Raw genomic sequence first — 26,414 nt, forward strand, 5'->3', positions numbered from 1 at the left:
CAACCTCACCCTGATGCGCAGCCTAGTGTTACAAGGAGGGAAAAACTTTTTGGAAGATGGTGAAGGAGTACGTAGCAGACTGTGTCAGCGTCCTCAGTGATCCCTCTCTGCCTTACAACTATTGGGTGTCCAAGCTGGACACGTGGCACGAACTGGCGCGCTACACCTTGGAGGTGCTGGCCAGCGTTTTGTCTGAGCGGGTATTTAGTGCTGCTGGGGGCATAATAACTGATAAGCGCATCTGCCTGTCAACTGAAAATGCTGACAGGTTGACTCTTATCAAAATGAACAAGGACTGGATTGCCCCTGACTTCTCTACTCCACTAGAGGGAAGCGGCTGAACATAAAGGCACTTTAAATGTGGCTTTTATGGTTTATTGAATACTCTGCATTCCCATGAACCCCTTCCACCACAAAAAAAGGGTATATAAGATAGGGCCAAGGGCTATTCATAGTATTCAGTATATTGGACAGACTAGATGGGCCAAATGGTTCTTATCTGCTGACACATTCTATGTTTCTATATGGTTCAATCTTCCTTTTCTCGTCCTCCTCCTCTTCCATCATATCAACATGCTTATTAGGCTGCCCTCACTCCTAATGTTTTAGAGGGTCAGCTCAGCAGCAGACCCTCATCCCTAATGTTTTAGAGGGTCACCAGCCCATAATGTTTTAGATGGTCAGATCAGCAGCAGGCCCTCGCCCCTAATGTTTTAGAGGGTGAGCTCAGCAGCAGACCCTCACCCATAATGTTTTAGATGTTCAGATCAGCAGCAGGCCCTCGCCTCTAATGTTTTAGAGGGTCACCAGCAGTCCCTTGCTTCTACTGTTTTTGAGGGTCACCAGCAGGCCATCAATCATAATTTTTCAAGGGTGTGTATGATGCCCTCCTTTATGTTTTATAAAGGGTGTATTGGAGTGCTGGTTCTTTCTAATTTTTGGCAGCCCGTTCACTTAGTGCATAGGCTTTATGAGTCTAGAAGTCCCACTACCTGAACAATTGTACCACAATGTGAATGAGTCCCTCCTTTATGTGATAATTAGGTTGTATCGGAGTGCCTCTTTCTTGTAATTTTTGGCAGCACTTTATATACAAATAAATATACAGGAAAGAATGTTTCCTAACAATTTTTCCTCTAAAATCGATTTTATCTTTGGTTTTGTGCGTATTATTGTCAGTCTGTAAAAGTGGCGTGCTACTCGGACACCATCATTCCCAGCAGCGACCTGGGAGTCCAATATGCATCCAGACATCCTCCCCATGCTGTACCCAAACTATTTCAGTGGCGCTTTCATCAATTTATGGCCTTTTTCTGTGAACCAGACACCCTCCCCTCTTCAGAGCAGGGGGTACCTGGTTTAATGCTCGGGTACTCCCATTGACTTCCATTGTGCTCTGGTGCTCTGTAGTAGTGTTGATCACGAATATTCGAATCACGAATATTATTCGCGAATATCAGCACTTTGAGAATTCGTGAATATATAGAATATAGTGATATATATTTGGAATTTCGAATATTCTAGATTTTTTTTTTCATCAGTAACCTCCCTTCTTTCTTGTGGGCCAATGAGAAGTCTGCAATGTCTTTGTCTGAGCTTAGCAACATCCCTAGCGACCAATAGGAAAGTTGCCTACCCCTTACTATATAAGAACCTCCCCAGCAGCCCTTGTATGCAGTATTTTGCAGATCTGAGAGAGACAGCAGAGTTATTGCTGTGCTCTCTGCTTTCGTGTGTCATTACATTAGATAGTTAGTTAGCATATATATATATATATATATATATATATATATTACAGATAGTTAGTGGGAGATAGTCAGTGTAGGTTAGATAGTGGTATAGTGTAGCTGATAGGTTCTGCTGTCCATACATACATGCTACATACATACTATAGTGCTGTATGTATGTATGCTACATACATACATACATAGTGCTGTGATGTCACAACAATACTTAGTGCACCAATCACTAATAATTAGTCAGATCTGTTAAAATGTGAAGTTGCACGTATTGCGCCAAAATATTCGCATCATTAGTGCCGATTTCGCAATCGCAAATACACTGCCTGTCCCAAAAAAAATATTTTGTTGGACTGCCTTTAGTTTTAATTACGGCACGCATTCGCTGTGGCATTGTTTCGATAAGCTTCTGCAATGTCACAAGATTTATTTCCATCCAGTGTTGCATTCATTTTTCACCAAGATCTTGCATCGATGATGGTAGAGTCTGACTGCTGCGCAAAGCCTTCTCCAGCACATCCCAAAGAAAGATTCTCAATGGGGTTAAGGTCTGGACTCTGTGGTGGCCAATCCATGTGTGAAAATGATGTCTCATGCTCCCTGAACCACTCTTTCACAATTTGAGCCCGATGAATCCTGGCATTGTCATCTTGGAATATGCCCGTGCCATCAGGGAAAGAAAATCCATTGATGGAATAACCTGGTCATTCAGTATGTTCAGGTAGTCAGCTGACCTCATTCTTGTACATAGCACATACTGTTGCTGAACCTAGACCTGACCAACTGCAGCAACCCCAGATCAGAGCACTGCCCCCACAGGCTTGTACAGTAGGCACTAGGCATGATGGGTGCATCACTTCATCTGCCTCTCTTCTTACCCTGATGCGCCTATGACTCTAGAACAGGGTAAATCTGGACTCATCAGACCACATGACATTCTTCCATTGCTCCAGAGTCCAATATTTATGCTCCCTAGCAAATCAAAGCCTTTTTTTTCTGGTTTGCCTCACTGATTAGTGGTTTTCTTATGGCTACACAGCTGCTCGGTCCCAATCCCTTGAGTTCCATTCACATTGGGCATGTGGAAATGCTTTTACTTTCCCTATTAAACATAGGCTTGAGTTCTACTGTTGTTTTTCTTCGATTTGATTTCACCAAATGTTTAAGAGATCACCGATCATGATCATTCAGGATTTTTTTCCCGCCACATTTCTTCCTCGAATACGATGGGTCCCCACTATCCTTCCAGTTTTGAATAATGCGTTGGACAGTTCTTAACTCAATTTTAGTAGTTTCTGCAATTTCCTTAGATGTTTTCTCTGCTTGATGCATGCCAATGATTTGACCCTTCTCAAACAGACTAACATCTTTTCCGCGACCACGAGATGTGTCTTTCGACATGGTTGTTTAGGAATGGAGAAGCAAATCATTGCAACGGTTGGGGTTAAATAACTTGTTGCCAGCTGAAAGATAATAGCCCATGCAGTAATTATCCAATAGGAGGCTCATAACTATTTGCTTAGTTAAATCCAGGTGGCGACTTTTGTTTGGGACAGGAAGTGTATATTGGAGCACTCTATTTGCATATAAAGCTATTGTAATGTTCTGCTATGCCAACCATTTTCTCCAGTCTTTTCTAGCAGCTTGAAAAATATAGCTTTACTGACCCATGCCTGTATTTCGAGTGCCTTACGCGAATATTACATTGCCGATTTTTCGCGATCAAGAAAATAATCTCGAATTCTAGAATATATCACAAATATTCTACCAAATATTTGCTAAATATCGCAAATTTGAATATTGCCCCTGCCGCTCATCACTACTCTGTGGAGCACCCGAGCATCCCAAAGTGTTCTACTCGAGCACCAGAGCACTTGAGCACTTTGGTGCTTGATCAACACTACTCCTATGTTGTCCCTAATGATAAAACCTGACTTTCTACCTAGAAATTCAATCTAAGTATATTTTCTGTACAATACCTAAACTGTCCCTGCAAGACCTTGTTTCTCTATTGCAGGTAGGACAGATACGTCATGGTCACATCAGTAGCTGAGCTCACCATGGCGTCTATGCTTCAGAGCTAGCATAGAGCCTGACCACTAGCCAATATCTTTTCTAATGATTGGCTGTCAGGCTCCGCATGGGGTCATGTGATCTTCTGTCTTTATCTTCCCTGCCCTGTTTCCCTTGATACTGATTTTTAAAAGTTTTGCGTGATTCATCCAAAGTGAATCACGAAAGCTTTGGTTCGGTTTGGAAGGAGACCAATCTTATTAGTTTAGAATTGATTCATTCTTCTCTAAAGCCAATAGTTTTGCCACATTTTCCAATGTCATTTTAGTTTCCTTACTTATTCCATTACAGCTTTGATTTTTTTTTTATCCTGAGCAACTCCATTAAGATTACCTTACTTCAGATTATGTCATCATGGCATTGGTATTGAGAACGTATTGCAAATGACAGAGACAAGTCTAAATAGGCTGAAAATACTTTATTAATAATTGATCTAAACTCTACTTACCACAATTCCATTCATCAGAGCTGTCTGTACAATCGACTCTCCCATCACACCACCTATCCCCTGAGACACACTCATGATTAGCACATTCAAGCTCATCTTGCGTGCAGGATGCTAGAAAAACAACGGAAAACAATCCATATATCAAACTTGTGTGAATGCAAATAAGATTGTTAATAAATAGATTGCATCCAACACTTACAACAGTTTTTCTCCTCCAACTCGTCAGTGCAATCTGGAAAGCCATCACAGATCATGGAATGTTTAATGCACATCTTGTTTCCTGGACATTCCCATAGGCCTCTCTCTGTGCAGTCTTCAGAAAATAAAAATGTTATACCATAGTAAGACTTTCAGTAACAATCTATAATATATATTTCACAACATGCTTGCAACATCCACCGTGCAGGAATAAAAAGAAAGTGAACCTCTGTGTGACTGTGACTTCTTGAACAGCTAATGGGAGAGGCAGTAAGACAATGTTAAAAAATGGTTGAAAAAAAAGACTTGTGTGAGTCCTGGCCTCAGATGCTGCGACAGGCCTGAAGAAGGATTTGCATGCAGGACATCTCAGAAATATTGATGAACTGAAACACATTTGCAGGGAGGAATGGTGTAAAATTCCTCTTCCAAACTGTGCAAATTGTATTTGCAGCTATGGGAAACTTTTGGTGGAGGTAAATGCGGCTAAAGGGGGAATTTCAAGTTATTAAATTCAATGGTTAATTTACTTTTTCTCCTTGCACTATGGATGGTTACTCCAGTAATACAGATAAAGTGAACACTCCAGTGGTGATCGTTTACTGACCCAGTACAATATGAGCTTTTCTTAAGACTAATATTCAGTTAAAACATTGTCTTCAGCTTAAAAAGGATCATCTCGGGAGTGCTGCCTTTATTTATATTATTGTTTTGCTTAAAAGGGATTGTCCAGTTTAGTGTATTTGTTTGAAAAATAGGAGATCATACAGTTTTATATGTATGTAAAATTCTGCTCCATGCCATTGTTATACCAGTGCAGTGGCACTGGCTCTTTCTCTTGTACGGTGCCCATCCCAAGTAATCCTTCCTGCAGTAGGATTAGTGTCTTCACAATTTTATTCACAATAACGGGACAGTACTTATTGAACAAATGCCACACAAGCTATTCACATTTGGGAGTAAATGCGACGTTTCAGGCAGAACTAGGAGAATGCCCTCTATCAATGCCATAAAGATGGTGCTGGCGCCATTGTGCATGCGAGCAGAATTTGACACACTGTACAATGTACATATAAAACTGTATGATCTCCTATTTTACAATCAAATACATTAAACTGGGCAGTCCCTTTAAAGAAAAACAATAATAGAAACCAATAGAAAGTATGTATGGGTAAAGAATTGTTCAGATTGTCCTTTAAATCGTTTTTATATTAAGAAAGCAGCAACAAATGTAATAATGGAAATGTAAGTTCAGTTTTTGTACCTTGCTACAATAGCCAGGCATAACTGTCTTTTTATAGCACTGTTTTGCAACTTCTACATATTATATTACATGTAATAGAATTAGATTTTGCAAAAATAATTTATTGGATCCTTTTATGGTAACTGAGACAGAGCCAATATCTCCAATTTATACAAGATAGAACTGTATGAAAGAGCTATTCCAATATCGAGCATACAGTACATGGAATAATAATGAGACCTTGAGTCGTGAGCAGCAAACATTTCTGCAGAACTTCTTGCCATGGTCAGAGTAATGTCATGATGACACTGGAAAATTTCCAGCCTCTGTCCTCTTCCATATTTATAGAAATGGATAAAAATTGATTAAAAGGGGAAGCAGAAGCAAACTAAATTTGATTATCTTCCCGGGAGCAAGGTTTATAGACACATCTGCAAATATGTATCCTGTAGAGGATGAAAAGTAGCCACATGCATATATATTGTTTGCATGCTGTGTAGACATATAGCATATACAGTTGTGCTTGAAAGTTTGTGAACCCTTCAGATTTTTTTTGTATTTCTGCATATATTTGACCTAAAACTAGGTCTAAAGTAGATAAAAATAACAAAATCAAACAAATAACTAAAAAAATATTCAACTTGGTCAATTATTTACTGAGGAAAATGATCCAATATCACATTTCTGTGAGTGGCAAACGTATGTGAACCTTTAGAAAGATAATGTGAAGGTGAAATTAGAGTCAGGTGTTCTCAATCAATGGGATAACAATCAGGTGTGAGAGGGCAAAATGTTTTATTTAAAGAACAGGAATCTATCAAAGTTTGATATTTACAGGACCTCAGAAAAAGGGTTGTTGATACTCATCAAGGTTGGAAACGGTTCCAAAACTCTACCGATTCACAGTCAGATTGTGTAAATATTCAGGAAATTCAAGACCATTATTAACCTTTCCAGGAGTGGTCGACCAATAAAGATCACACCAAGAGCAAGGCATGTAATAGTCCATGAGGTCAGAAAGGAACCCAAGGTAACTTTTAGGCAGTTAAAGGCCTTTCTCACATTAGCTAATGTTAATGTTCATGAGTCCACAATCAGAAGGACACTGAACAACAATGGTGTGCTTGGCAGGATTGTAAGGAGAAACCCTCTTCTCTCCAAAAAGAACAAAGCTGCCGATCTGCAGTTTGCTAAAAATTATCTGGACAAACCAGAGTGTTATTGGAACATTGCTTTGTGGACAAATGAATCAAAGTTAGAACTTTTTTGTATAAATGAGAATAGTTATACAGTCATGTGAAAAAATTAGGACACCCTTTGAAAGCATGTGGTTTTTTGTAACATTTTTAATAAAAGGTTATTTCATCTCCGTTTCAACAATACAGAGAGATTAAAGTAATCCAACTAAACAAAGAAAACTGAAGAAAAGTCTTTTCAAGATCTTCTGTAAATGTCATTCTACAAAAATGCCTATTCTAACTGAGGAAAAAGATAGGACACCCTTGCCCCTAATAGCGAGTGTTACCTCCTTTGGCTGAAATAACTGCAGTGAGACGGTTCTTGTAGCCATCTACCAGTCTTCGACATCGGTCTGAGGAAATTTTACCCCACTCCTCAATGCAGAACTTTTTCAGCTGTGAGATGTTTGAGGGGTTTCTTGCACGTACAGCCCTTTTCAAGTCACCCCACAGCATCTAAATGGGATTCAAATCTGGACTTTGACTTGGCCATTCCAGGACTCTCCATTTCTTCTTTTTCAGCCAATCTTTGGTTGATTTACTAGTATGTTTTGGGTCATTGTCATGTTGCATGGTCCAGTTCCGCTTCAGCTTTAATTTTCTAACTGATGGTCTCACATGTTCTTCAAGCACCTTCTGATACACAGTAGAATTCATCGTGGATTCTATGATGGTGAGCTGACCAGGTCCTGCTGCAGCAAAGCAGCCCCAAACCATGACACTTCCACCTCCATGCTTCACAGTTGGTATGAGGTTCTTTTCTTGGAATGCTGTGTTTGGTTTACGCCAAACATGTCCTCTGCTGTTGTGTCCAAATAATTCAATTTTGGACTCATCTGTCCAAAGAACATTATTCCAGAAGTCCTGGTCTTTGTCAACTTTATCTCTGGCAAATGTCAGTCTGGCCTCGATGTTTCTCTTGGAAAGCAAAGGTTTCCTCCTTGCACACCTCCCATGCAAGTTAAACTTGTACAGTCTCTTTCTGATTGTAGAGGCATGTACTTCTACATCAACAGTAGCCAGAGCCTGCTGTAGTTCTCGAGATGACACTTTAGGGTTTTTGGAGACCGCTTTTAGCATCTTGCGGTCTGCTCTTGGGGTGAACTTGCTGGGGCGACCAGTCCTGGGCATGTTGGCAGTTGTTTTGAAAGCCCTCCACTTGTAGACTATCTTCCGGACAGTGGAATGGCTGATTTCAAAATCTTTTGAGATCTTTTTAAATCCCTTCCCAGACTCATAGGCTGCTACAATCTTTTTTCTGAAGTCCTCTGACAGCTCTTTTGCTCTCACCATGGTGCTCACTCTCACTTCAACAGTCAGGAGCACACCAAACTAAATGTCTGAGGTTTAAATAGGGCAAGCCTCATTCAACATGCAGAGTAACGATCTACTAATTATGTGCACCTGGTGTGATATACCTGTGTGAGATCTGAGCCAATTTAAGAGGGAATACATGTGAGGGTGTCCTATCTTTTTCCTCAGTTAGAATAGGCATTTTTGTAGAATGACATTTACAGAAGATCTTGAAAAGACTTTTCTTCAGTTTTCTTTGTTTAGTTGGATTACTTTAATCTCTCTGTATTGTTGAAACGGAGATGAAATAACCTTTTATTAAAAATGTTACAAAAAACCACATGCTTTCAAAGGGTGTCCTAATTTTTTCACATGCCTGTATTTGGAGAAATCCACACACTGCATTACAGCATAAAACTTCATCCCATCTGTAAAATATGGTGGTGATAGTATGGATTGGGCATGTTTTTCTGCATCTGGGCCACAATGGCTTGCCATCATTAATAGAACAATGAATTTTGACTTATACCAAGAAATGCTGTGACATGCCAGAAAGGAGCACCTGGTGGGGGGAGGCAGTTTCCACAGTGCTACATGTGCTATCCTCCTCCTCCAATTTTCACTTAACATACTGTATGACAACATGACCAAGGTCCAGGAGGACCAGAACTTTGAGCAAAACCCATCACATGTAGTCATTCCCTTTATCACTTGTGGAACAGTAAGTAGAAATTCACTTTTGGCATAGATTGTTACAGTGTAGAATTTGTTTAGTGTTCTGCATAATATTTTACAGATATTAGATTAGATATTGCTAAGATATTACATTATTCTACACAAATATGAGGCACTCTTAGATAGCAGAAAGGTTTTGGCCCTAAGGGACAAGACAGGGTGACAGCAGTATGGAATTAACCAAAAATAAGTGTTCATGTCAAAGATAATCTCAGAATCATGTTGGACATTCTTAAGTAGAAACAGTCACAAAATCCTTTCTGATGCCAAGACAACTGAAACATATCTGTAACTTACCGCAATTAGCTTCATCACTGTCATCTTCACAGTCTGCTTCTCCATCACACCTTCTGGAGGCCAAGATACAACGACCAGATAGACACTTGAAGTGGCTGGGCGAGCATTCTAAGCAGAAAATGACATGCAAGTCTTGTCAGCCATACCAGATCACATCACCAGAATAATTATTCCCTATACCCCAAATATGATAGTCATACCGCACCATAAAACTAAAAACTAATAAAACAAACTAGTGTATTTATAATACAGAGAAACAATAGAAAAAAAAAAATCATATATGTCATGTAGTGTTGAGCAAATCAAGCTTCGGATCATAGATCTGAAGTCGATTTGTTCAAACACTTCTTTTTAATGGTGTCTGAGACCTGTCTCCATACAGCATTAAAATGTATTGCCTTCGTTTCAGCCAAAGTCATGCGAGACTTCGGTGAATTAATTTGGTAATCACTTCTGCATCTTTTAAAAACATTTTAAAATAGCAATCCGAAGTCAGGTTTGGTACCGAGGGACCAGCTGGTACAGAACACAACTTTAGATTTCGAATTTTAAATGTTTTTACAAAAATGCATAAATGAATACTGAATTCATTCACCGAAGTCTTGCGCGACTTCGGGTGAAACTAATTGTGCCACCATGGAGGTAATACATTTTAGCATTGTACGGAGACAGGTCTCTGTACAGCATTAAAACGAAGTGATTGAACTCCATTCACTCAAGCCTAATGTCATGCATAGATCACATTTTTTAGTCCTATTGAAACTGTTTTCCAGTAGAAAAAATAAAGAAAATTGGTGCCTGCAGGTAAAAGGGGTTAAAAAAATTGAAGAACTGACACCAATCCACTGCGGCTCCTGTCCCACTGCTGCCCAGATCCGTGCTGATATCTACTTCCTAATCCAGTCTTGGAACAAAGCAAATGCCCACTCGGCCAATCACTATGCACACTGGTGACCCACCTTAGCCAGTGATTGGCTGAGCAGGAATTTCCTGTGTGTCCAGACATGACTAGCAGCCACAAACCAGCAGAGACCTAGGCAGTATCAGGACAGGAGATACAGGAGAGCAGTAAACATCTAAGCCATTTCCACTAATATTTTCCCACTGGAAAATTACTTTAATGGAGCAAGAACAGGGTCACTGCAAAGGGTAAACTGATGTAATGTGATATTGTTAAGTGAAATGTTGTGATTTATTGTATTTGTGTACCTAATGGCATTGTATGGATAAGTAAGAGACCTGTGTTTACAGGTTGGGTTTCTAGGGAGATAGACCCTGGGTCCACCCCCAGAGGATTTTGTTGTAAGCAGAGGAAGAGGACAGACACGTGCGAAAGCTCTGCAGACAAACACCTTAAATTCCAGAGAAACATAATCTCTAAAACTTCTACAGCTAAAGAACAATAGCTACTCTATAGAGAGAGCAAGAAGGAAGTTAGAGGGACCCGACCTACGATGCCATGTACTGAAGTCAGACAGCAAGGTATCATGCACGTTTATAGCTGATATGAGCAGGAATATTGCCAGTGCACCTTTCTACACTTCGAGATGGTCTGGCCAGTTGTATCTTACATCTGCACCCCTCAGTCAAGGAATTTGCAGAATAATTTAACAAGAACCTTATTGCCAGCCTAAGGTTCTGTTGAGAGACTTAGAAAGACAGGGAGAAGGAGTACTACAACCACAAATTATTGCTGCTGTCTATACACTGTTATGACTTATTTATTTATACCAACTGGCTTGGTTATTGACCCCACCATAAAATGGCCAATAAACCCACAGCCCTGCCTTGTACTCTGCCAAACACCAAACATCAAGGGCACCACAACTATCACCAGGCAGGACCCCCAATACCAGGGTGTGCCCTGAGGAAAGAAAGTACACCCTCCAGCCACTGCACTAAGAGCCAGAGAGGATATTGCTACTGAGGATGGTTGAGTATTACTACCACCATCTAGGCCACATTCACCACTCTCATCCTCATTCTGCACCTCCCCCCGGGTACAAGGATATTACAAAATTCTGACATTAGACATGCCATGATTAATGGGTAATAATACAATACAACTTACAACTTTAATTTAACTGGTCCTGGTTGCTTAATTATCTTTTTACAACAGATAGTACAGCATAGCACACTGAGTGTGAATCTTGAGACATGGTACTGTAGATGGGTAATAATGGTAGTTTCTTTTTATGTTTCAGTACCTCAACATTTTCAAAATCTCTGTTTCAGTTAACTTATAGCTTCATTGGATCCTTCATCCTAGAAAATCCCTTTTGAGCTAAACAATGATTGCATTGATTTGCAGCATTACATTGTAGCAAGTCCATCAGCTGTGTCAGCAGGACTACTGTAGGTCAGAGCAGTCTCCTCCATTCACTGATAGCAAGCAGAGATAAAGAATTGGAACACAAAGGCCCAGGTTTCTGAATCATATAGATACAGTAGCTTAAATGTGAGACAGGGTTGCTTATCTTTGGCTTACTTTGAGACACAATTCTACACCAGAATTGAGCCAAATGTTTCATCTTAAGTAGAAATGAGCGAATCGAAGCTAACAAAGTGGAATTTGTTCCGAATTTCAGGAAAAATTTCGCGGTAACGAATCACATTTTTCCTAAAATGGCTGCTGCACATGTGAGGACATGGAGAAAGGTACTCTGGGAAGGCAAGATCCCCCATAATGCTATGCATGCAGCCAATCAGAAGCCAGTCAGCCCTGTGATGTCACAGCCCTATCAAAAGCAGCAGCCATCTTAGATTCTGCCATTTACCAGTGTACTTAGTGCAGGGAGGCAGGCGCAATGGACAGTGATAGGAAAAAACTTAATTGTGGTGAAAAAAATGATTTATAAGTGCAGGGAAAGGATAGGGAGGAATTGTTCCACAGCATTTATGTAGAACAGGGTTCAGTAGGGGAGGTTACAGACTGGGTAATAGGAACAATCCTATTACACCTTGGTGCACTGACTGGGGATTCAAATTTCCATTATACAGCTCTGTAATTCCAGCAAACTGTTCTTGTTATTGGGGTGCAAGTGCTGTTTAATACAGTCATTAACAGGGGTTATTACAAGGAAACATTTCTACAGTAAGACTTATTTGCATTTGCGCGGTGCAGTTACATGTTGTAAATCCCTTTTTGCCGTGTATTAGTGGCAAAAGAAAATATATGTGCCGTTCAGAGTTGCACTTATCTGTTAAAAAGCCTTTTGTGTTATGTAAAAGTTAAAAAAAAAGGAGGGGCTACTTGCCGTTTAGCGGTGCAGTGATATATTCTAAAGTCCTGTTTGCCGTATTAGTGGCGAAATGAAAATATATTCGCCGTTCAGCGTTGCACTTATATGTTGAAAAGCCTTGTGTAGTGGAAAAGTGGAAAAAAATGAGGGCCTAATTACCGTTGAGTGGTGCAGTGATATATTCTAAAGCCCTGTCTGCCATGTATTAGTGGCAAAATAAAAATATGTTTGCTGTTCAGCGTTGCACTTATATGTTAAAAAGCCTTTTGTGTTCTGTAAAAGTTGCAAAAATGAGGGCCTAATTGACGTTCAGCGGTGCAGTGATATATTCTAAAGCCCAGTTTGTCGTGTATTAGTGGCAAAATAAAAATATATTTGCCGTTCAGCGTTGCACTTGTAAAATTGATGGGTGATTGAACACCTCCTTTTGCTGTATGGGCTAAATTATATAGTGGTGACATTTTTTATGTGAAACAGGCTTTTTTGGGGAAAATTGATGGGTGATTGTACACCTCCTTCTGCTGTATGGGCCGAATTACGTAGTTGTGAAATTCTTTATTTTAAACATGTTTTTTTCAGGAAAATTGATGGGTGATTGTACACCTCCTTTTGCTATATGGGCCGAATTGCGTAGTGGTGAAATTTTTTTATGTGAAACAGGCTTTTTTTTGTAAAATTGATAGGTGATTGTACACCTCCTTTTGCTATATGGGCCGAATTACATAGTGGTGACATTTTTTATGTGAAACAGGCTTTTTTGGGGAAAATTGATGGGTGATTGTACATACCCTTTTGCTATATGGGCCGAATTACGCAGTGGTGAAATTTTTAATTTCAAAGCAAACTCCGCTGCTCTGTATCTCTTGTGAAGTCAATGTCTCCAACTATGCCCCTCTCGTGATTTATAGCAAATACATTATTTTAATGGAGAGATCCAAGAATTATGTTGGAGGCATGTAGTGTATGCAAACCATGTGTGACACCTCTTATCACTCACACGCTGTTTTGCACCTGGTTTGCCTGGGCGAACTGAGTCACGGAGAGGAAGAACTGCTTCAGGTCCTTCATCAAGAAATTGAATCCTGGATTTCTCTGCGACAACTCAAAATCGGAACCATGGTGACCGACAACGGGAAGAACATGGTGTCAGTGCTGTTTCAAGGAGGGCTGAGACATGGCACACATGTTCAATATGGTTGTCAAGTGGTTTCTGAAGTCTTCAACCTATGTGCAAGACATCCTAAAAATGGCCAGGAACCTTTAGATGCACTTCAGCCAACATAGGCTGCTATGTGATGTTTCCACCTGTTGGAATTCCACCCTCTGTATGTTGGACCGACTATAGGAATAGAGAAAGGCCATAAAATATTTCTTGATGGTCCAAGTCGACAGGAATAGTCCCCTGTGTAACTGTGATGTCAGCCAGTAGCAGCTCATGCGTGACACTACGGGAACAATGTCATTCCACTGCTTCATGTCCTGGAAAAGATGATGGTAAATCTGGCTGGTCAGGGGACTGGAGACGTGGCGTCTACATCTCACGGCCACATGAGCCCTGTGAGGGCTGAACTGAAGAAGGAGGAGGACATTGGAGCACAAGCAATGCCTGATGCATCAGACTAGATCATCCATGGTGCCACATCAACACTTTGACAAAAGAGACCGGTTTCTTCTGGCTACCTGCCTCAGCTACTATTCTGATGCTGCCACCCGCCTGATGCCACACATATGATGAAAAGTCCTCCTTCTTTCACCCACCATCATGAGATGCGCCAAATTTTTTTAAGAAGTGGATGCCTCTTAGCAAATCAGGCTCATCTCTGCCCTTCCATGCGCCAAAAACTGAAGTCTATGCCAGCTAGGCTTTTTTTTTATTACACAGGGGTGTAACAACAACTCATAGGGCCCCATAGCATGACTTGGGGACCCACCTCGCATCAACCCCCTCCAGTAGCAAGTTCAGAATATTGACTAGCTTACAATTATGTTGGTTTTCCTAATAAACAAATACACAATAATCACAACACAGAAATAATGCAAAAAGTAATGCATTCTTCAATTGTCAATATATATAATTAACTGCATGTATGTCTGAGTGGAGATGGGCCCCCTTAGATATTGGTCCCCATAGCAGCTGCTATGCTTTCTACCCCAGTAGTTACACCCATGTGCACTTTCAAACCCATTGAATTCTACTCATTTTGGACTTTCCTTCTTTTATTTATACCCTCATTGATCATCATACTCCATTTAGCTAAAGGATCATGGGCCCTGGTGCAGGGGTTCAGCTTGGGCCCCCCACCACCCCCTTCTCTCAGTGCTTTATGGCAAGGGGCAGGTGTGCACCTAGCATTTCTGGTGCCTGAGGCAAAAATTGAAACATCCCCCCCAATGCCAAATTTTCAACCTAACCCATTCCCTCCAGTCCTACTGTTAAAGGGGTTGTCCTCTTTTTACTACTGATGACCTATCCTAAAGATAGGTCATTAATATCAGACCGGCATGGGTGCTGGGAGATCAGCTGTTTGAAAAGAGGGCAGTAGTGATATGAGAGCTGCTTTCTCTGCTCTGTTCACCTGCTCACGGCAGCAATAGCAATAGTGAGCAGGTAAACAGAGCAGAGAAGGCAGCGCTCATATGAAAAATATAGTGGACAACCCCTTTAAAGACATACAGATGTAGTAGAGTGAACACACATGCTTTATGAGATGTGTTATCTAAACTAAATGCGTTAAGCAAACAACTTCAATTGCTTTTCAATGGCTTTTGTGTCAAGATAACACGATGAGTTAAGAAATTTGAGTTAAGAGTTTGTGTGTTAACCCTGCTACATCTGTACTTGGAAAACATTACATACAGCGCTACAGAACATGCAGGGTAATACAGCCCCACATATGTACCTCTTCCATCCAGTGATGTCTCCTCTGATGTAGATATTCTCTTTCCTCTTCTTCTCCTTCAGACCAGACTGCCATGGTGACTTCTTTCAGCTGCGTCTCATCTCTGCAAAGTTTAACAAAAAGACATCTTACTTTCCTACTTTTCCATCATCCTCCACACCTTTTCAACACCCCATTCTGCCCCCCCCCCCCCCCAATCTCCAATACTATACTGTAGAAACAGTCCCCCTGAAAATACTGGTACCACACAGATAGTGTGCCAGTACAAAAAATAACCCCTTACCTTTCAGATCAGACCCCCATATCAAACCCCAGATGAGACACTCCTATCTCAGACCAGACCCCCTTTAGATCTCTGTCAGAATCCCATATCAGACCCCCATTAGACATCAATGCCAGCCCCATCCCCAATGTCATACCTCAGATAAGACCCATATTAGACCTCCAGACCCCCATAAAAGACCATCATTATACCTCCAGACCCCCATTAGACCTCAGACCAGACCTCCAGACCCCTATTTGACCTCCAAACTCCCATATATGACCTCCATTATACCTCTAGACCCCAATCAGACCCCCATTAGACTTCCAGACATCCATTCAGACCCCCATTAGACCTCCACACCCCCAATCAGACCCCCATTAGACCTTTAGACCCGCAATCAGACCCCATTAGACCTCTAGACCCCTATTAGACTTCTCTAGACCCCCAGACAGACCCTTCAGACCCCCAATTAGACCCCCAATCAGACCCTTTAGACCCCCCCAATCAGACCCTTCAGATTCCCAATCAGACCCTTGAGGCTCCTAATAAGACCATTCAGACCATTAATCAGACTCTTCAGACCCCTAATCAGACCCCCAATCAGACCCTTGAGACCCCCAATCAGACCCTTTAGTCCCCCACGCAGATCCTTCAGACCCCTAGTCAGACCCTTCAGACCCCTAATCAGACCCCCAATCAGACCCTTCAGACCCCATATCAGACCTCAGATCAGATTATAAAATAAACAAACTTACCTCTCCTGCTGTGCCGCTCCTCTCCTAGGCTCTCATCTTTTCTCAGGTCCCGCGCTGCAGTCACCTGACCTCCTGTAGCTTCAGGTCAGAGTGCGCTATGTATGTCCTGATGCTGCAGGCAGCCAGGATACAGCAGCATCGGCCCCAGGAAGAGGGAGGAGGGGTAAGTACTGTACAGCGCACGCAGCGCTTCTCTCCCCCTCCTCCTGCAGACTAGTGAGAGCTTTCGTTATGGAAGCGCTCATAAGTATTCCATTTAAAAGATGCAGTGCATCTTATAAAGGGAAATATACAGCACCTCTGGGCCCCCCTGGTTTAGGGGCCCGGTCGCAACTGCGACTGCTGCGACCCCTATAGTTACGCCAGTGCCTGGAAGTGCAATTTTACTGTAATATCACGTTCAATTGGAAGCTCTGGAAGATCCTCAGAAAGTGTAAAGACACACAAGGAGCGTCTGATTATAAAAAAATAAGACATTACTCCATATTGTAATGTATTGCAAGTTAATTGGTTTAACGAATCTAAAGAGTAACACGATAAGTGCAGTTTATCAAGGAGATAAAAATGTTTTGAATGATAAATTGTAATAGTCCTTACCTTCCACATACTGGTCAGGCATCAGACATGTCTGGTTATCAGACTTTTCATCAGGAAACTGACTACAATCAGTGTCTTCCGGCCACTGTAACCCCACAATCCCTAATACAGACTCACAGCGCTCCTTGGAATGTTCACAGAGAGATCTGGAATTAGATAGCGGACAATCTAAATACCAATATAGAGAGAAGCCATTACATTTAATTAAAGGCGTTGGCCGCTTTCTGGTTACTATTGACTAGTGATGAGCGGCAGGTGCCATATTCGATTTCGACGAAATTCGCGAATATTTGAAATTCGAAATCGAATATTCGTCATTATTCTAGTTATCACGATTAATATGCGATTTAAATAATCGCGCATTGCGATTTTAACTTAAAGGCTACTATCCTATTGTAATAGCAATGCGATTAATTCAATTAATTTCGATTTGAACTTAGCACTGCAATATTCCATATTCGTTAATTCCAGCCTAATATGGAATATAGCAGGTCCAAGTTAAAATCGCAATTCGATTATTATAACATGTTTACTATGGTTGGCTTGGTAGAATTAGCGAATATGACGAATGTATTCGTCATATTCCACAAAACGAATATGGCGAATGTATTCGTTATATTCCACAAAACGAAGATAACAAAGTATTCTGCATCTTCGTTTTAGCTACCTATTCATCAACTTCGCTAATTCTAGCAATCATATTGGATAGTTTACTATAGACATAGACTAAGTTTAATTCGCTATGCGATTATATGACTTTTTTTTATAAATAGAATAATTATAATAATTATCAGGTATTATAATTATTCTATTTATTTTTTTAAAAAGCAGTCATTTGCATAGCGAATTAAACTTAGCTGTCGCTATAGTAAACTTTCCAATATGATTGCTAGAATTTGCGAAGTTGATGAATAGGTAGCTAAAACGAAGATGGAGAATACTTTGTTGTCTTCGTTTTGTGGAATATAACGAATACATTCGTCATATTCGCTAATTCTACCAAGCCAACCATAGTAAACCAGGTCCAAGTTGAAATCGCAATGCGATTATTATAACTTGAATTAATCGAATTGCGATTTCAGCTTAGCACTGCTATATTCCATATTAGGCTAGAATTAACGAATATGGAATATAGCAGTGTTAAGTTGAAATCGCAATTCGATTATTATAACTTGAAATAATCAAATTGCGATTTCAACATAATTCTCAAATCCGACAGTACATTCTAGTATATGGAGACGTTCCCATGGTGATGGGGACGCTCAATGAGCATGGAAGTCGGCAGAAGCGGCAACGGGCACTGACTGGAGCAGCCAGGAAGCCAGGAATCCAAAGGACAGGTAAGAACAACTTTAGGGAAGTGGAAAATAAAAAAATATAACAATAAAAAAAAAAAAAAAGGATATTTGAAATATCTAATTTATAGCACTATATTCGAAATATTAGCAAATTAGCGAAGTGCCGATATTCGCAAAAAATAATCGATATTCGAATATTCGCGCTCAACACTATTATTGACCAGTTTGTTTGTAAGATGTGGGAATTTAGTGCAGGTGCAGTGTATTTGATTGGAGGAGGCTGAGTCATATGCCTGGTCACATGACACTCCATCAGCAGCCATCTTATGGTCAGGATGTCTATGTGGACACCACAAAAGATCCTCCTAACAAGGGGAAGTTGCTAATGAAATATAGAAAATGGAACAGAATATCAACAAAGGCTATGTTAAAAGACAGAAACATGCAATGCGACAATAAACTGCAATATGAAGTACAAAATTGCATAATAATAACAAGTGCTACACTATAAGTGCGAGATACTTGGCAAATCGTTTTGTACAAAATTATTTGAGCCCGTCTGCCGAGCGTCAAGGCGATCTCTGTTAGACGGGTTCCTACGCTAAATTCTACCTGTTAGGTGCCATGAAGGCTATGTTAGTAAGTGTTATATATCCATCTTACCTACACATTGGTCACAAGTAGTCCCCTTTTAGATGACCTCTTCAAAAGGAAATAAAGAATCATTCTATTTGACAAGGAAGCTCACAATGTCTAGCGCTGGGAGATATTGCTTGAAAGCCTTGCAACCAAGACTAAGCAAAGTATTAAAGGGGTTGTCAAATGAAGACAACTCATCCCCTATCCACAGGAGAGAAAAATACAATTGCAATATCTATTTTACACCGGAATCAGTGTTTTTTTTACATAATGTGACTTCCAAACACTGCAATGAAGGAATGCATTCTGGACACGACGCTTAGATAAGTTACCTGCAAGGGGGTATCCGTTGGTTTGTCTCAAGTTCACACTTTGGTACCAGAATAGTGCAAGCAAAGTACATGAGATATTTGTAACAATTGGTCTGAACAAGGGCTGGGAATAAAGAGGACTCCCAGCTTATGGAGGCTTCTTTCTGTGTTCTGTGGCCAAGATAATTTGGGAAATGTGTATAATTATATGGTAAATTCATACATAGTTCAAGGGTTATCGGCTCACACTGACCTGAAAGTAAAAAAAAAAAAGCAATTACAGATAATTTCAGTTAATATTTGCAACAGGGTAGACACATTTCACTTATTTTAGTTCTCTTTTCACAGATGTAGCAAATATTATAGTATGCAACTTCATGGGAGAGGAGTATCCATGTCCGGTGACACAGCTGTTTCTCCAGATGGCCTGAGAAGGAGGAAGGCTGCTAGTTACTATATTATTTTCATGGCTGGTTCACTCTTTGTTACATCTGTGTACAGCAATTGTATTCTGCTGTCAAAGTAGTCATCCCACTGCATAACATGTGGACATAACTTGCAAAATAAGCAGTAAATCACCCGAATAGCTTCTGAAATAGTGTAGCCAGCTCTGTAGGACAGCCAGAATCATATGGAAGACTAAGTCCTCTAAGCTAAAGTACAGATTTACTACATACATAATAAGTATGGGTGTTAAAAGAGTTATCCAAGATATATAATGCTCCCCCATATGCCCGGGCCCCTCACAGAGAGCTTGTCCCCGTCACAGCCTGCTATCGGCTATTTTCATCCACACAACGGATCCAGCGGCGGATATGTTGGCATCAGAAGCGATGCTGGTGCTGGGGAGCGAGATAAGTACAACCTCTGTGACGGGCCCAGGCATATGGGGGGCATTATAGATCTTAGATCACCCTTTTAAGTGAGCTTGCTTGCACAAAAAATCGAACAGAAAGGTACAAAGAGGCTTCAAAGTGTATTATAGACACAGACAGGAAACATATAGGGGAGAATTTATCATGAAAATTTGAAGTCAGTTTGGCTTGAGTCTGCGTTGGAGTACTTTATGCCACATTTATCAAATGTGTCATGTTACTTGATAAATTTGTGTTATCCTTAGACCTAGCACTTTTGTTTAGAGAAGCTCCTCCAGTCTCCTAGCAATATGCCCCCATTGTCCATGATGATACAACCCCTTTAAATTTTGTGCAAGTGAATGCAAAAAGTCACAAAAGCCCTATTTTTGCGACTTTTTGACACCAGAATTCTGGAGTGAAGGTATGATAAATCAGGGCCATAGAGTGGTCACTTGTGTCTTGAGGATCAGAAACAAAACCTATAGATACAAGAATAATCATTTGTGACGGACTGTACCGTCACTGGGGCTGCTGGAGAGGCCTGAGGGCTAGCCTCCTTCCTATGGACTATGGACCCCCCTGTCTCATTATTCTACAAAGGGAAAAATGGGTAGTTTCTGCCTGTGAGTTATTCCGTTATCAGATTGTGTTGATTAATTGTATCACAGATGGGTGTTGTTTGCCTGTGAATGATTACGTTATCCCATTGTGTTGATGAATTGTATCACGTGTGTGTTTTCTGCCTGTAACTGCATGTGATTGGTTTATGTAAGAAACTGTCTCAGTTTTCCACAAGGTCCCCCATGGGAGTGTCCCTTGCTGGAAGACCTGCATAAAAGACTGGCATGTAGCCTCTTTAAAGTGTCCTGTTCTACCCTTCATGAAGTCTGGGCTCATGTTTGAGGGATTGGAGAACTACACTCTGGGGATTGCTATAATCATTATACTCTCCAGAGTATAATCCCTAGCTCTTGTAAGAGCTGTTCCTGTTCCTGCATCGATCTCTGAAAGAACAGAGGGTAACCCACTGGAGCCTGGAACCTTGTTGTAGGTCCAGGGTGGGTAGAAGACGACGAGATCCCAACCAAGCTACGGTGGTTCGTGGGGTCGGCAGTGCTTACGGTTTCGAGCGGAGTGCTTGGAGCCCTCGGGAAGCACTAGGAGCATCCATCAACGGAGGTGTCCAGTCAGGGTGCTAGGAGATCCGTTAAAGTGGTGGCAGCAGTGGAATGGCATCTCAGTGCGAGGAGAAGCAGCTCGGAGACACCATTTGTGGATTTATAATAAGGGCAACGCTAGTACTCGTACAGCACCCCTGGCGACAGCAGCATGGAATCAGCTAGTTCTTGGACAGCGTTCCATGAGGAAGAAGAGGATCACCCAGATTACAGGGATGCAGTCTGGAAAGGCGTATGGCACAAGGCCCTAGAGGACGTGCAGCGTCGGCGGAGCGAGAGTCTCCCCAGTGAGGGGCAGAGGTTGCGGATGCGATGGGAGCTGTGAATGCCTCTACTGGGAAAGCAGCCCCTGAAGGGGTGGGTGTCAGAGCGCAAGACCCTGGTATGGCAGGAGACCTGGCTGGATGATGAATATCAGGCACTATGGGAGTACCCACAGTTGGAAGGTGGAGATGGGACTGAGGTCTCTCTACCGGCCCTGCAGGGATGCTGGGCAGCCGGCCCAGATCCCCGGTGGCAGTGTATTATAAAGGGAGAAGAGACAACCGGTCTGTCTCCCCAGCAGCAGCCCATGTCACAGAGAGAGGAGACTTTCGGTCCCTCATCTCAGCAGCAAGCATCACTGGGAGTGAAGATGGTTGCTACCCCTACCCAGCACCCAGCAGAATTCTAGGGAGAGGAGACAATCTGTCGATCCCCCCTTGGCAGAGGGCGTTCCAGGAAGAAGAGGTAGCTGACCACTCTCCCCAGCGGCAGTGTGGTTACCCAGGAGATTATATGGGTGGCATCACTCTCCTGCAGAAGAGTTAAGCAGACCAGTTGGAAGAGGTTCTGGATTCATCTTGTCTGACCAACACAGGTCCAGACCAGTTGGGGCTCTGGTACTTGGTTAGTCTACTGTTGGGAGGGGAGAAATGTGGCTGACTGAACCGTCACTGGGGCTGCTGGAGAGGCCTGAGGGCTAGCCTCCTTTCTATGGACTCAGAACTATGGAGACCCCTCACCCCCTGATCATTATTCTACGAAGGGAAAAATGGGTAGTTTCTGCCTCTGAGTGATTACGTTATCCCATTGTGTTGATTAATTGTATCACAGGTGGGTGTTTTCTGCCTGTGAGTGATTACGTTATCCCATTGTGTTGATTAATTGTATCACATGTGTGTGTTTTCTGCCTGTAACTGCATGTGATTTGTTTATGTAAGAAACTGTCTCAGTCTTCCACAAGGACTCCCATGGGAGTGTCCCTTGCTGGAAGACCTGCATAAAAGGCTGGCATGTAGCCTCTTTAAAGTGTCCTTTTCTACCCTTCATGAAGTCTGGGCTCATGTTTGAGGGATTGGAGAACTACACTCTGGGGATTGCTATAATCATTATACTCTCCAGAGTATAATCCCAAGCTCTTGTAAGAGCTGTTCCTGTTCCTGAAACGCTCTCTTAAAGAAGAGAGGGTCACCCACTGGAGCCTGGAACCTTGTCGTAGGTCCAGGGTGGGTAGAAGATGACGAGATCCCAACCAAGCTACGGCAGTTCGTGGGGTCGGCAGTGCTTACGGTGTCAAGCAGAGTGCTTAAAGCCCTCGGGAAGCACTATGAGCATCCATCAACGGAGCTACCCAGTCAGGGTGCTAGGAGATCCGTTACACCATCATTTTGAAATTAGCTATGACTTCTAGTGCTGTAGGTTTCTATGCTGCATAAGGACATTTGGCCAACCCAATCAGGGAGCTAAGGATACAATGCAAATATTGCAAATTTTCCCACAATGCCACACCTGGAATCACAACCATAAAACGTAAATTGGCAAAGATACAAGTTGTTAACCAATCTTTGTCAAGCACTCTCATGACTATTCTTACCCATATTATGTTTAGTTACAACACTATATTTCCAACCCATTTAGTTCAATGGCATCACTAATGTTGACTGGATTGTCACTGATATGGATTTGGACAAGCTGACTGCATATTTTTGATAGTGAACCATATCATAGCAAATCATACCAAACAAATATGAGACTGTCCTATTACTAAACTCTGAAATAGCCCTAAATTTAATGAAAACTAGAGAATGTGATGAACATACTGCAGTTGGTCTTGTTTTGAGGTATTTCACAGTTGGGGTCATTGGCACATGGTCCAGGGCAAGCTGGCAAAACACACCTTGAGTCCCCTTCTTGGCATGGCTGACCTGTAAATGGAATAAACAAAAGTACTTACGGCTTAATCTTATTTCTTTGAGATGGGACATTATGTATCTTTAATCATTAGATAATAAAGAAGAGCGCTAGAGCAGGTGCATAAGGATTAGGATGTAAAAAACACAATTTATTTAACCCCTTAAGGACCCTTGCCGTACATGTACGTCACAGCTGGACGTGACTTAAGGACCAGCGACGTATATATGTACGGCTCAAGGTCCGCTGGGTGCTGGGAGGAAATTGCAGGGGAATCGGGGCAGACATCCATGCTGCATGGAGCAGCACCGCCCCCTGCAGCTCCAAGTTGTACGATTGGCCGGTCAATAAAGACCGGCACATCGCAGCGCTGGAAGCAGTATGGAGCTGCGGGTCGGGATGGGGGGGGGGGGTCAGGGGGAGGTGACCAGTGCTGAACCGGTCAGCACCTGTCTCCTCCAAGGTGAGGCAGGGGACAACAATGTTTGGCGTCCCCTGCCAGAGCTGCGATTGGCTGGTACAACGCTCCAGCCAATGGCAGAGCTATAGCTGCACAGGAAAGGGCTAGACCTCCCTGCATGCAGCCATTCTAGCTGGTGACTGCATGCAGAGAGGTTCTGTGCTTTTCTGTACTGCTTGTTGGCTTCCTGGGACCTGTTGTGCACCACCACTGTGATTTAAACTTTTCCTGCTGAAAGAAAAAAGAATAACATCTGGAGTTGCTGTCCCTCCCCCCACCCTAGTCCCTTTTTTACGGACACCATTTGGTCTGTGCGCATCTTTTGGTCATTTTTGTTTTGTTTTTACAATTTTCCAGTTCAGCACCACTTTTTCTGCGTGCGAGCTGTGACTGCCAAGTGCTGTTTAGTGCATACCTGCCTGATCAGTACCTGGGGATTATTCTTAGCACTTTTTTTTTTTCACATCTGTGCCAATTTATTTTTTGCCAATTTTTCCTTTTTTTTGGTTCAAAAAGAAGAAATTATAGTTAGGGCTTTATATAAATATATATATAGAGTTCTATATTTCTATATATATAGCTATAAGTTAATTTTTAGCCAGTGTTCACTTTTTGAACACTGTAGTGAATTTTTATACTACAGTTTTTGCACGCACGACCTGTGTGCGTGCGTGCTGCAGAGCATCGATTAGTAGTGTGCTCATTTACATCTGCACATTTTTGAGTTTTTATTTTAATTTTTTTGTGTGAAAAAAGACCTGCAGTTAGTGGTAGTTTATATATATATATATATATATATATATATATAAATACAGTGGATATAAAAAGTCTACACACCCCTGTTAATGTCAGGTTTCTGTGATGTAAAAAAATTAGACAAAGATAAATAATTTCAGAACTTTTTCCACCTTTAATGTGACCTATAAACTGTACAACTCAATTGAAAAACAAACTGAAATCTTTTAGGTAGAGGGAAGAAAAAATATAAAAATAAAATAATATGGTTACTTAAATGTGCACACCCTTAAACTAATACTTTGTTAAAGAACCTTTTGATTTTATTACAGCACTTAATCTTTTTGGGTATGAGTCTATAAGCATGGCACATTTTGACTTGGCAAGATTTGCCCACTCTTCTTTGCAAAAACACTCCAAATTTGTCAGATTGCGAGGGCATCTCCTGTGCACAGCCCTCCTCAGATCACCCCACAGATTTTCAATCGGATTCAGGTCTGGGCTATGGCTGGGCCATTCCAAAACTTTAATCTTCTTCTGGTGAAGCCATTCCTTTGTTGATTTGGATGTATGCTTTGGGTCGTTGTCATGCTGAAAGAGGAAGTTCCTCTTCATGTTCAGCTTTCTAACAGAAGCCTGAAGGTTTTGTGCCAATATTGACTGGTATTTGGAACTGTTCATAATTCCCTCTAGCTTAACTAAGGCCCTAGTTCCAGCTGAAGAAAAACAGCCCGAAAGCATGATGCTGCCACCACCATGCTTCACTCTGGGTATGGTGTTCTTTTGGTGATGTGCAGTGTTGTTTTTGCGCCAAACATACAGTATCTTTTGGAATTATGGCCAAAAAGTTCAACCTTGGTTTCATCAGACCATAACACCTTTTCCCACATGCATTTGGGAGACTTCAGATGTGTTTTTGCAAAATGTAGCCTGGCTTGGATGTTTTTCTTCGTAAGAAAAGGCTTTCGTCTTGCCACTCTTCCCATAGCCCAGACATATTAAGAATACGGGAGATTGTTGTCACATGTACCACACAGCCAGTACTTGCCAGACATTCCTGCAGCTCTTTTAATGTTGCTGTAGGCCTCTTGGTACCCTCCCAGACCAGTTTTCTTCTCGTCTTTTCATAAATTTTGGAGGGACGTCCAGTTCTTGGTAATGTCACTGTTGTGCCATATTTTCTCCACTTGATGATGACTGTCTTCACTGTGTTCCATGGTATATCTAATTCTTTTGTACCCTTCTCCTGACTGATACCTTTTAACAATGAGATCCCTCTGAAGCTTTGGAAGCTCTCTGTGGACCAAAGCTTTTGCTGTGGGATGCGACTAAGAAAATTTCAGGAAATACCAACTAGAGCAGCTGAACTTTATTTGGAGTTAATCAGAGGCACTTTAAAAGATGGCAGGTGTATGCTGACTCCTATTTAACATGATTTTGAATGTGATTGATTAATTCTGAACACAGCTACCTCCCCAGTTATAAGAGGGTGTGCACACTTATGCAACCACATTATTTTTTTGTTTGTTTTCTTCCCTCCACTTAAATGATTTCAGTTTGTTTTTCAATTAAGTGGTACAGTTTATAGGTCACATTAAAAGGTGAAAAAAGTTCTGAAATTATTTATCTTTGTGTAATTTTGCACAAACGCACCATCTGCGTACGTGTATTTTGCAGCCACTGAGCACCGATCAGTAATGTCTATTACTGATTGCGTCTGCTCAGTTCTTTTTTTGTGCAG

The 26,414-nt window shown here is 41.5% G+C and overlaps 1 protein-coding gene across 1 annotated transcript in view; it reads right to left on the minus strand.

Annotated features, from left to right (window-relative positions):
* Nucleotides 1-26,414, minus strand: part of CORIN (corin, serine peptidase) — a 521,382-nt gene that overhangs the window by 166,764 nt on the left and 328,204 nt on the right. The window contains exons 10-15 of the mRNA XM_044298842.1: nucleotides 23,388-23,492; nucleotides 19,293-19,524; nucleotides 17,024-17,169; nucleotides 9,265-9,372; nucleotides 4,460-4,573; nucleotides 4,261-4,371 (exon numbers count right to left, since the gene is read on the minus strand). Of these exons, the coding sequence (XP_044154777.1) occupies nucleotides 4,261-4,371; nucleotides 4,460-4,573; nucleotides 9,265-9,372; nucleotides 17,024-17,169; nucleotides 19,293-19,524; nucleotides 23,388-23,492 (816 nt within the window). The remainder of the gene's footprint in view (nucleotides 1-4,260; nucleotides 4,372-4,459; nucleotides 4,574-9,264; nucleotides 9,373-17,023; nucleotides 17,170-19,292; nucleotides 19,525-23,387; nucleotides 23,493-26,414) is intronic.

This window comes from Bufo gargarizans, chromosome 1 (assembly GCF_014858855.1).
Source record: "Bufo gargarizans isolate SCDJY-AF-19 chromosome 1, ASM1485885v1, whole genome shotgun sequence".
Taxonomy (NCBI): Eukaryota; Metazoa; Chordata; class Amphibia; order Anura; family Bufonidae; genus Bufo; species Bufo gargarizans.